The sequence below is a fragment of the Cygnus atratus genome, chromosome 8, assembly GCF_013377495.2.
Source record: "Cygnus atratus isolate AKBS03 ecotype Queensland, Australia chromosome 8, CAtr_DNAZoo_HiC_assembly, whole genome shotgun sequence".
In the NCBI taxonomy this organism is placed as follows: Eukaryota; Metazoa; Chordata; class Aves; order Anseriformes; family Anatidae; genus Cygnus; species Cygnus atratus.
The window spans coordinates 3,134,099-3,146,863 of NC_066369.1; the positions used below are offsets into that span (position 1 = coordinate 3,134,099).

A 12,765-nucleotide genomic window follows, 5' to 3' on the forward strand; every position below is an offset into this window, starting at 1 on the left:
AAAACATGACTCTTACTGACACACATAGTCTGTTGCATGATTTAGAAATTCTTGAGGTTAATTGTTCCAAAATAAGTTTTTATTTCAGGAAAAAAAAAGATAATTATGCATGTGAATATATTTTTACCTCTGTTTAGTTTGTACATACATTTGTGCTTGGAGATTTCTGCCATATCAATAAATGAATTCCTCAATGACATTTCTTTTTAGGTTTACCTCACTTTTCTTCAGGGATTTTTCGCTCTTGGGGAAGGGATACCTTTATTGCACTGAGAGGTCTAATGTTAGTTACAGGGCGTTATTTAGAAGCAAGGTAAGAGTTGACTGATTCTTAGTTCTTACTATTGCTTGAAGTAGTTTTTCAGATAGTTAGGAAAAAGGCATGCTCTTGCTCTTAAAATCTGGAAGAACATGCAACCTGTTAGAAATAGTTGATGTACAATATAAAACTTTAATGGTCCTAGATGGATTTGTGAGTTCTTTTTACATGGAATGAAAAATACTCCTTATATCGCTTTTGTTTTCTTAACATTGATAGGATATTCCAGTTCTGTATAGATAAGGGAGTTTTAGCCCATGTAACACTACTGCTTGTCCTTAAACAAAGTGATTATTTTAAGTGTACTTGTGTCATTGTTACTGAGCAATAATTTGAAAATTATTTATTTAAGAACTTGAAGTAGCAAAGGGATTTCTATTTTGATCAGAAAGGTACGAAGGTCTATCATGATTTTTTGGTGACTGCTAATATTACTCTATTAATACTAGAAATCAGCTAACTGTGGATTGTTACAATCTGATATCTGTATACGATATGCTAATGTTTAGCCTGATAAATGAGTCAGATTTAAGCCAGACTTACTGAGCTGGTATTCCCGTTAATCTTTCAATTTGGGTGTAGCTTTCCACAAGACACGAACATAAAAGTTAGTTTGTTTAAATTAGCATTTGTTTATGCTGTTGTATATTTGGCCAGCTAACTGCTACCTTACTCATACAGTAATATCTGCGGTCTACTAGTATGTTTATATTCCCTTTTAAAACAAGTTGGAGTCCATGTTTTCTGCAAGGTATGTGCAAAGGTTCTCAAATGAAAATTCTCAACATCTCAGTTGCTGGCACCTCTCTGTATTTTAACAGAAAATCATCATCTGCTCCTGCCCTCCCTCCCTGTCCACCCCCATCAGAAAGGATACAAGGATAATCATAAACAGTAAACATCAGTAAAAACCTTTCCTCTGACCTCAGTGGGATTTGGGTTTAGGGTCAATATCACAACGTATGAAAAATGAAATTGCCTTTACCGTATTGGCAATGTTGTATGTTTCATAGAAACAAATGTATGTAAATTTATTCATGTTGAGGAATTTGTAGAATAATAGATAAATTTTTATTGTAAAAGAAGTTTTTGTGCTAGTGAAGAATTTAAGTGAAGTCATGCCAAAATCTTGCTGTTGGAAGCTACAAATCTGTATTTAAGATCCTATTTTTCTCTTTGACTTACTTTGCTATTTAGATGAACCTATACATTTTGTAATTAATATTTGGCTAGATAATTGCCTGAAACTAACTTAATCAAGACAGTGTTTTATTTCTGTTCTAGAAACATAATTTTAGCATTTGGTGGGACTTTAAGACATGGTCTCATTCCCAACCTGCTCGGCCAGGGGACACATGCCAGATACAACTGTCGTGATGCTGTATGGTGGTGGCTTCAGTGTATCCAGGACTACTGTAAAATTGTTCCAAATGGATTAGACATTCTCAGATGTCCTGTTTCTAGGATGTACCCAAGAGATGACTCTTCTCCTCAACCTGCAGGCAGCGTGGTAAAGATGACTTCTGATTTACAAGTCTTGAACACAGCTATAGTTTTTAATGAAAGGATGCAATTTTTCTGTCTACAGGAACCAGGCACTATTTGTTTTTCTATGGTGAAAGATGATTACAGTGCAAGAACTACATATTTTAGGCACTTCTTACTACATCTGCATTACTTGATTAGAAAAGTGTGGGGTGGAACTGGAGGTGAAGAAAGAAAAAATCCATCAATTTTACTTCTAAATTTTTCTTTGCTTTCAGTCTTGAAAAAATGTTTATATTAATAATTGTATAATGCTAAAAAAATTATAAAATGTATCCCATTGATAAAGACGCTATTGAAAATGCTAGATGCTTTTCTTTTGAATTCTAATAAACTAGAGGCTAAGAATTACTATTATTGGCATAATAGATAGAGCCTTTCTAGTACTTTTTTATTTTGCCTTTCTCGTATCACCCAAACATGCAATCAATCTAGGATCAGCCACTTTATGAAGTAATACAGGAAGCAATGCAACGACATATGGAAGGCATAAATTTCCGAGAAAGGAATGCCGGTCCACAGATTGATCAAAACATGAGAGATGAAGGTAACAAAAATATAACACACTTGCTATGCAATTCAAAAGATGAAGATTACATTCTTTTCCTCAATTTATTAAGTTTATTTTTCAGTGTTTAATGTTCAGTGTTTAAACAGTGTTTAATGCTATTAAAACTATATTACTTAAGATAGATTTAATGTTTTAAGAGTGCTTATGTACTTTCAGCAACTATTTTTATGTTGTGGTGCAATTTGTCTTTGAAAGTTCACTCAAAAAATATAGCTGCCTTCAGAAACCCACCTCAGATCTCTTGTGTGGAGACTTTTCATTTATTTAGGATGTTTGGGCTCAGCACATGTTTGGGGTTTTGTGTTGGTTAACATACAGACTTCATACATTATATTCTTGCTTGGCAGGTTTTAATGTAACAGCGGGTGTTGACCATGAAACTGGCTTTGTCTTCGGAGGGAACCGTTTCAATTGTGGCACCTGGATGGATAAAATGGGGGAGAGTGACAGAGCTCGCAACAGAGGAATTCCTGCTACTCCGAGGTACAAAATCTAACCTTTGTGGGGGGCTGATTTTTTTTCAGCTGAAATTCTTCTCCAGAATTATGCCTTCTGTTAACACATCTGAGAGGTGCTCTCAGTGTTCTATATGTTTCTAACTTCTATTTGACTGCTAAAGTACTAATTGTGTTTTTAATTTGTGCTCATTTAAAGAAAAGAGGTGTATTTTTAGCAGGGGAAGACCTCATCTTCATGGACTTTGCTCCATGCCAGAAGCGAAAGTTTTAAATTCAAGTAGTAAAACATAATGGGAAAAATTGGATACTTGCAATACTAGATTACTGGGAAAAATGTTATTTAGACTGATTATGAATAACTTTTTATTGTAAAAGATATTAAAATCACACCATTATCAATGAGTATTTCTTATTTAGAATTCAAAAATATTTGCAACATCTAAGCTTAAAGTAAAAATTAAACATTTTTAAAAATTAGCTCTTTTCTTGCAAACCTACAGCACTAGGGTATTCTTTAGTGAAATAAACCATTTGATTTTCATGCTTGTTGCTGAAGGCAAAGTTCTATATAAGATGAGGAGAAATACTGTGGCAGTGTGGTATGCTTCCGCAACAAATTACAAACCTAGCCAGTCTGATTTAAAGCAGGCCAGAAAATGAGATACAATGACAGGCTAAGTGTTCTGTGCAGGAGTCTCCCAGTTTTTGGTTGGTTGTTGTTTGCTTGAGTTTTTCTTGTGCGATTGTAAATTTTCGTCTTGGATTACAAACAGTAAAATATAATTGTCTTATTTCATAAAGGAGATATGTCAGGTTTCCTCAAGGAAACAGTTTTGTGCAGTGACAGTATTGTAGAAAAAGCATAAGCTCTTATGGCAATCTTAGCAACTATCAATATATCTCTAATGCATGCCTTTGTTTACTAATAAATCACAGAATCACAGAAGCTTTTGGCAAGCTAATTTCTTTTCAACCTTCCAGTATCACCTAGGATTTGTCCTGTTTCATTTGATTAATTCATGTCTTCTATGCAAGGATCTACTTTGCTAATTTTCACAGACCAATTTTCAGCATTTAGATAATGTACAGACTGTGGCTGTAATAAGTGGTATTGCATTTAAATGATATTTTTTTTCCATTTGGATGATAGTATTGGACATCTTGTTTGTCTTCCTGAATTGTGTTTTGTTTGTTTGTTTTGTTTTTCACTTTCTACTTTCTTTACTAAATTTGTATTCAAAGCTAATAGTAGAGTTATGAAATTGAATGATGTTACTATGAATGACTGGTGACTATTTACTAACAAAAGTCAGTTTAAGTTTTCAGATTCTTGGCCTTCTTAATAACAGTTAGGAAAAAGTAATTTAAAAAACATGTATGTTGGAAATAATATTCTTGTATACTGGAAAATGTCTGGAGAAGACAATGAGAATGTATGTGGCAATACTTGATAGCCATGGTACACAGTTTTGAGGCAAAATATTAACTTAAAAAGAAAATCAGGTATGATGTGGGCTGCAACACAAAATAGGAAAACTTAGGTATCTGAATAATCTGTCCTTAAAGTTCAATAAGTAACTGAAAACAATCTGTATCCTTAATGACCTTCTTAATGTAATTTTTGGACTTATTTACCATTATTATTTTAGAGATGGCTCTGCTGTGGAAATTGTTGGCTTGTGCAAGTCGACTGTTCGCTGGCTGCTGGATTTATCTAGGAAAAATGAGTTTCCATTCCATGGAGTCACCATAAAAAGACATGGTAAAGACACACATATCTCATAATGTTATGATTGGAATATAAATATAACTGAAATGAGCTGGTGGCAGTGTAACATCAGGGATGAATATCAAAGCTATTCAAGAAGGTTTAGGAGGAAAAATGGAAAAACTTGGGAAATAATCTAGTTTAGGTAAAATCTTTAGTTACTACAAAAGTTTATTACAATCAAAATTCTCTGGTCAACCTGTCAAATATTTTATTTTGTATAATAGGGTGTGGATTTCAAAGGAACTTTGGAGCCTAAATCCAATTTCTCACATAATAATTATATCACTGATATCCATTTATCACAATGAAACACAACATTCATTACATGACACAAGATACATCTGTTTTTATCCTGTGTTGTAAATATTGGCAACTTACCTAAGTATCTTTAGATGCAAGAGATGGCATGTTAACATGCTGAAAAACATTGATTAAAAATTTTAGACTTATTCAATTAATTAGTTACCCTAGATCATAGTATCTCATACTGTTTACTCTTAGCTAATGGAAGCAAATGAGAAAATTTGTCTTGTAAAAAGTAGTGCAGGTGTTGGAGTTGATCTGCAGTATGATTCAACTAATTCAACTTCTAAATAATACCCTTTTTGCAATGCTTCAATGACCTTTGTGGTAGGAATATCATAAGTAACACTGTAATAAAAAGAACTAGGCATAAGCACACTTCTGTTGTTACCACTGTGGCGGTTTTCAGAAAATAAAATCCACGTGTAATATCTTTCAGGAAAGGAGGAAACTATCACATATGACGAATGGGACAGAAAAATTCAAGCATACTTTGAAAGGCTGTTCTTTGTCTCTGAGAACCCAGCAGATCCAAATGAAAAACATCCAAATCTTGTTCACAAACGTGGAATTTATAAAGACAGCTATGGAGCTTCAAGTCCGTGGTGTGATTACCAACTCAGACCAAATTTTACAATAGCAATGGTTGTGGTAAGTGAGGTATATGAGGGGGAAGAATTTTTACTTAAAACTATTTTATTTATTATTGAATTTAACTTGCCTTATAAGGTCTGTCTGCATGGCGTTATATCAGGAATATATATTGCTTAGGATAAAGTTTCAAAGCTTGCTTTCTTTTCCTTGCTTTTAATATTGATCTGTCTTAAAATATCCACTAAAAGTATATCCTTTACAGAACTTAGCTATATGAAATGGCTGTCCAAATTTATCACTGGGATAAATTTGTAGTGTTCACTGTCTTCAAAGTGTTTGTGGGTTTTTGTTTGTTTTTTAGGTTAGGATGAGGAGGGGGGAGTCCCCTCAAATTAGCTGAAAAGCATGGGGTTGTTTACTTTCCTTGTAAAGAACTTCAGTAATAGTCTTTTCCAAGTGTATTTAAAATAAATAAAGCCCAAAGCAGTGAAATAGCTTTTGTCATCTTGCTTACTCTGACTTGTAGGTTCCGTAAGAGTAGCTGTATTTTAATTCAGTAATATGATAGCTAGGGCTTTTGTGGTCTTCTACATTCATATACATAGTCCTGTGTGTGTACATGTGCAGAGTTTACTGAGTAAATTGTTATTATTTTACTAGGCGCCTGAGTTGTTCACACCTGAGAAAGCTTGGAAAGCTCTGCAGATAGCAGAGGAAAAACTACTTGGTCCGTTAGGCATGAAAACTTTAGACCCAGAGTAAGTATAGTAGAGATAAGAATAAGTGTTAAAACATGCCAGTATGGATTATTTAATGGGTGGGTGTAATGTTTCGTTTGTTAAAATCCTCACGTATACCTGTAAAATCAGGCTGCAATAAATGCTTCAGGAACAAGTATTTTACTGTTCTAAAAGTCCATGCAGTTGCTTTTATTTATGTAGACAAGCGGCAGGTGGTTTTGGATGCCACATAGCAGGCAAGTCAAATACGCTATCATAAGAGATCAAAGTTGCATTATAATGTTTACTTGTATATGATACAGCATAAGCATACAGTGTATGCATTGCAGTTTGAATAAAAACATAAGGGCAAAATTATGAATATAAGTCATTCCAAGATTTTAACTGTTTTCCCACTAGTTTAAACAGTATTTGGAATTCCATTGTCATGTAAAAGCAGAACCTGATGGAGACTTCCCTGACTAACCACCATCAAATGTAAATGCTATGACAAATTTTTTGTTCATTTCTGTATTCTAATTTATGCCTTATTTTAGTTAATGCTTTGTTTACATAATTCCTCTTTTTTTTTTCTTGCAGTGATATGGTGTACTGTGGAGTATATGATAATGCTCTTGACAATGACAACTATAATGTAGCCAGAGGTTTTAATTATCACCAAGGACCTGTAAGAGCCAGTTTATTCCATTTCAGAATAAGTGCTGACAATTTTTCAAAATGACAGCTATAATCCTCTCTTATCATCCTTTTCTTAGGAATGGCTGTGGCCAATTGGATATTTTCTTCGTGCCAAATTGTACTTCTCAAAGCTAATTGGTCCACAGATCTATGCAAAAACTGTAGTTATGATAAAGAATGTGCTTTCTCGCCACTACGTTCACCTTGAAAGGTAATACAGCAGCTAACATAGGTTCAAAATATACAGTAACTAGTGGTATCCACTATCCAATTGCATATAAAAGTATACAATATTATCATATGATATAGAAGTCTATGGTATAAATCACATCTATAATGTCTCAAGTCTATAATATAAATAACATCTGTTTTCTACATACAAAGTTCAGTGCAGATTCTATTGCAGATCTCGAGTCAGGTTTCAAGGACAGCTGAGATCTCGTGCTGTTTATAGATTTTTAAAATTTCTAATTACCTATGTAAAGACTGGGGAAAATAAATTTTGTGTAAAAACTAGGAATCTAATTTTGTACAAAAAACGAATTTCAGCAAAAAATATTGGGTGTCTTTGTTTTTTAAAAAACAATCAAAGTATTTATAAAACAGCCTGCAAAACAAAATAATTACAGAGCTAGTAGTGACAGAATAAAAATGTGGCAGATAAGTTTATGCAATATATTGTTAAGGTTTCTACATGTTATAAGTGAAAAAATTAGTCTGACTGTTTCCGAATTTTAATAATGTTGGTATTCTTAGACAAAGGAACTCACTTTATGGCCCTCAAATAGCATCCAGTTATCTCAAAGTTCACTTACTTTTTTCAAGTTGCAAAACTGCCTGAATGGGAAACAGGAGCATTATTCCGGTACTGTAAGTTCAGGTATTATTAGTACCAGAGAATCTACTTTGAAGGAGAGACATCCCCAAAAAAAGTACAATTTCCAGTTGCAGATAAAAATAATTGAATCCAATCTTAGTTATTAAATAACATATTGTGACTATAGGAAAACAGGCCTTTAGTCATGGTTTTTAGTTTCATACTGAGATAATCTCCTCAAAGTTTTATAATGAAATATTCTTTTAATTTCAATGTATAATCTAACAAGAATGCTCTTTGTTTTTCCTTTATCAGATCATCCTGGAAAGGGCTTCCAGAACTGACCAATGAAAATGGACAATATTGCCCTTTCAGCTGTGAAACTCAGGCCTGGTCAATTGGTGTTATCCTTGAAATCCTTTATGATTTGTGAAAGCTTTTGATTGATGTGATGAAACTTCTGGGTCTTCTCATTATTGGGCATAAATGAACACTTGGCTTACACTGCAACAGAAATGTCCTGCTCTGCACAATCACTTTAACTGCATCCTGACTTTCAAAAATGCTGAAAGAGGGCAGATCCTATGCTGAGTAACTGTATGGGGCTTGTTTTTCTTTTGAAAACCAGGCCGAGAAAATAAAATAAAACTGCAGTGCACATGTAATATAGAAACTTTTAGTAAGGAGCATTTTTAAGAATACGCGCAAATTTATTTTAGGTAGCTTTGAAATTTAGACATCTCAAGTCAAAATCATACGTTCTTTACTGAGCTAAACATATGAAGAACAGCTCTCATTTTTTTTGTTTGTTTTTTGGTTTTTTTCTTTTGTCTCTAAGAATAAATGGTTATTTGCAAATGCATGCTTAAAGAGTAGTAGACTAACATACAGCAACATACGCTAATAAAAGCAGAGTTCTTTGTCTTGAACTGTATTGGGAGGGGGAGCTGTATGTGTTCAATTGAACACTCCATTCAGTAAACACAGAAATAAGTTTACAAAACGTGTAAACCTTTGAAGTTACATATAATATTTTCAAACACATTTAACTACTCTTTAGAGTTAATTCTTGAGCAATGATGATACAATATCCTGTGCTAATCCATTTATAAATTTATTTAAATACTGTAAGTCTTGCAGCAAACTTATTTATTCATTTAAATGTGACTTTTTCACTATGAGAAATTCATAAGAAACGTGCATGTGCATAAAATGGACTGCCTATATGTTAAGGGAGCCCCTGTATCTTCAGTTATAGAAAATACATGGTCACTTCAGGCCTTTATTCTTGGTAAAATCCTGGCTTTGTCGAAGCAAATGGAAACAATATCAGTAGGAAAAGAAATTAACCTACCACTGGTGAAAATGGGGTTTTGAAGACTTTTGAAATTACACCAGTAGGAATAAGCAGGCTACCTCTGTGTAGTTCTTTGGGAACAGCATCCAGTGAACAAAATGCAAAACACGTATGTTCTTTAATATGTAGATACCTGTATGCCCTTACTGACCTCTGTTTAGTGTTCCCAAACTGAAGGTGTTTGCCAGAAGTGCAGTTGTAATTCCCAGCACTCTATTCATGTGGGTTTTCCATCTTAGTAGTAAAATAGGTAGAATAATTAGGTAGAAGGTGATGCTGACAGCTTCCTGCATCACAAGGGGGAAAAGCAAAACCAACGGTGCATTTCTTAATTTCACACAACATACTGAAAATGAAATATATGCATGATGAAATTATAACACACTAGTAACACGTAGGTCAATATTTTTTTGTACCAGTATTTTAAAGTTTTCTTACCCTTTTCTTAAAGTCTGAAGTGTAGTGCAAGTATGCTGCCTTTTTCAGGGAGATAATTACAGATGTATTTGAGGGCAAGTTAATAGAAGACAGATAAATTGTAAGAAGTTGCTATACTTGCACTATTTATTTGAAAGGTTAATAATCTTATGTAGATCAACTCCCTTGCTAAAGTGTTCAGTACTTAAAAGTTCTGATTAAGGATGGAGTATATTGTACCTCATGTTTTGAACTGCTGCAATATGTGGTTTAGGAGATTTACTTTCTCGACATAATGTATAAGAGGTGTCATTTGATCAAAAATTTTACTGAAATGTCAGCAACAGATTATGAAAAATATTTATATGCCTCTTGCACATTAAAAAAAAAAAAAATAGTGAATTTCCAAATTTCTTGATAATGATATTGAGGTTTATGTCCTACTGTGTCACTAGCATTTACTGTTTTCCTAGATAATTATTTCTTGTTTATTATTTCAGCATATGTTATAGCTCCTATGGAAAGCAGGAACAATATAGCAGAACACATTGTTCTTATTTGGTGAAAATACTTTGAAATTGGAAGTGGATCTTAAGAGTTGTGACAGAAAAAGATTTCCAAAAGATGTCAAATTATAGACATAGGCAATAACACTCTTTGTATAGGGGGAAGATGGCAGAAATTATTCATCAAATTATTCCTACATTATTACAGGTAACTTTTCACTGTTTTGCAAACTGCACTGCTGACAGTGTGATTGTCACTGCTAGTTTATTTTTCTAATTTAATAATAATATTTTAAAAGATAAAATCACCTCTGTACACAAATACATATGATGGAGTTTATGCTTGTTTAAGATGTTGCTTTTGCACTGATTAGTTAAGTATAACTTTAGTGACAGATAAATGTTTTATATAGGAAAAAATATGTGTAGTATTGGTTTATGTAGCAAGAAAAATAAGACGTTAGGCTATGACTAAGCTTTTTTTTTATTTTTTAACAAACCTACTCAACATTTCATCAAACTGGACAGTTTAAAAATGAAGAGGGAAGAAAGCAATGTTAAATCTAAGATTATATGAGCTGGTGTTAATCTAGATAAACTCTATACTGAAGTGATAATCTCTTAAAAATAGCCAACTGTACTTTTTGAAATGTTGAATGATCTCGAATTGTATTTTTATTCATTAGTACCATTTATATTATACACTCAAGTGTCCAGTAAGGCAAAACTATAAATAAAATTTGTTTTGGAATTAAATTAAAGAACTTGGTAGCAACTGTGGCTCCACTATGTTCCAGTTGATGTTTTTTTGATCTGGGGTACTGAGATTTTTTTTTTTCTTCCCAATTGAAAAATGTTAACTGTTACCAGTACTCTTGTGCAGTTGATAGTACTTGATTTATTCAGAAATGATTAACTTGGGCATTCGAGTAAAATAATGTATCATTCTTGCACTGCATGTTGTAATGTAAAATGGAAAGATTGCAGCATAATTGAATTTTACATGTCTAGCACAGAAACAACTGAGTTTAGAAAATGTAGTTCTTCATTTCTGAATTGCACAAAATAAAATTCCCTATTTCAGCCAAATTAATCTTTTCATATGGCTGTTTGGAAAAAAGCTGAACAGTAAAGAGGCTGATGGTTGCTTTTTTTTTTTTTTTTCTCCAGTTTTACTTACATGAGAGAGCAGATCATGAGCTCCTCAGGTCAAAGATTAGTAAAGAGTATCACTAAAAATAATCAAACAAACTTTAAAAAAAAAGAAAAAAAAAGGGGGGTAGGGACACACCTTGAGCTCTGCACCCAGCTCCTTACAGTTGTCAGCTGTTTCAGCTAGTTTTGAGCGGGGCGTGGACTAGATGAGCTCCAGGTGTCCCTCCTGCTATGAAATTAGATAAATTTAAGTCACAGTACTGCAACTTCCCCAAGAGAACAGTTCTAATGTAGAGTGATTTACAGCTAAGTGCTGCCCAGTTATTAGTTAGCTTCCTGCACAAAATTTTGATCGCTAGTAAACGGATTTCATTTTCCTGCACTGCTTTGTGTAAAAAAAAAAAAAAAAAAAAAAAAAAAACACTCATAGTACAGGGAATTTTGTGATAGAACGTCAGAACATCTTTGGTGTCTTAAGATTACCCTATTTCAACACGTACTTAATAAACTTAGGATTGTTGTAATCAGTGGTTCTAATTCAAAATTCAAGCACTTTAAGAAAACCATTTCTGTTATTCTATTGTACAATATTTTTGTGTCAAATTGAAAAAGCGTTAAGGCAAGGTTGAAATGATCTGCCAAAGTAGGGAGGAGCAGGTACCCTCAGAGCTGCCCCTTCTGAGCCCCCATCATACCTCAAGCGGTGATGCTGAGGAGCAGTGGGTACTAGTGGTACCCGGACAGGTTTCCCCCGGGAGATTCCAGACTACACATAGCACAGCGTTATCTGGGGAACTTTGGATGCGCCCGAGCTGCCGAGGTATTTGTGGATTTGTGGGCACCATAGGGAGACGGCTAACCCAGGTGTCAGCCGGCTGGGGCGCAGGCGGCGCACCGGCCCCGTCACCTTAGCGCCCGGCGGCGGGAAAGGCGAGGGCCGGCTCAGGGATGGCTGAGGGCCGTCCCGCAGGCAGGAGCCGTCCGCGGTCGTGAGGGGAGCAGGAGCCGCCACCGGGCAACGCCGCTTCTTCTGAGGCAGAAGCGGGGGCAGCGCCCTGTGTGTGTCCGCTCAGTCCCCATCCCCCTGCGGAGCTGAGGCCCGGGGGTCGCCGGTCTTCGCAGCCGTCACGTTCGGCTCCTTTTCAGCGAGTGGCGGTCAGTCAGGAAACCTGGTGAAACTTGCCGTGCTTGCACGTCAGCTTTCTGGCTTTCTTATTCCACTTGTAAACTGTAAAAAGAAAAATGAGTTTGCCTGTGAATATTTGGTTTGTTGTGCAAACGTTGAAGCTTCTATGCCTGTCATTTTCATGTAGCAGTAAGTGAGAGAGCTTGACCCTCAGAGTTGCTCACAGTCTGTTAAGACTTGCCTTTCTATTTTGTACCTCACAGAAGGTGCTTATTAAAATAAGTCTGAAGCTTCTTAGTTCTGAATTTTGTATAAAAGTGTGGCTGCCCAAGTGGTGAAACGTCTATTTGAATTAGGAAAAGGGAACGTTGATTTCGGGGCGTGAGCAGCCATGTGCAGCTGTGAGCA

The 12,765-nt window shown here is 34.9% G+C and overlaps 1 protein-coding gene across 5 annotated transcripts in view; it reads left to right on the forward strand.

Annotated features, from left to right (window-relative positions):
• Positions 1-11,623, forward strand: part of AGL (amylo-alpha-1, 6-glucosidase, 4-alpha-glucanotransferase) — a 36,856-nt gene extending 25,233 nt beyond the window's left edge. For all 5 annotated transcript variants that reach the window (XM_035537211.2, XM_035537212.2, XM_035537214.2 and 2 more), the window contains exons 25-34: positions 211-313; positions 1,604-1,829; positions 2,300-2,411; positions 2,783-2,918; positions 4,543-4,655; positions 5,407-5,618; positions 6,222-6,319; positions 6,881-6,968; positions 7,057-7,190; positions 8,112-11,623. In XM_035537211.2, the coding sequence (XP_035393104.1) occupies positions 211-313; positions 1,604-1,829; positions 2,300-2,411; positions 2,783-2,918; positions 4,543-4,655; positions 5,407-5,618; positions 6,222-6,319; positions 6,881-6,968; positions 7,057-7,190; positions 8,112-8,229 (1,340 nt within the window). In that variant the 3' untranslated portion in view covers positions 8,230-11,623. The remainder of the gene's footprint in view (positions 1-210; positions 314-1,603; positions 1,830-2,299; positions 2,412-2,782; positions 2,919-4,542; positions 4,656-5,406; positions 5,619-6,221; positions 6,320-6,880; positions 6,969-7,056; positions 7,191-8,111) is intronic.
• The last annotated feature ends 1,142 nt before the right edge of the window (positions 11,624-12,765 follow it).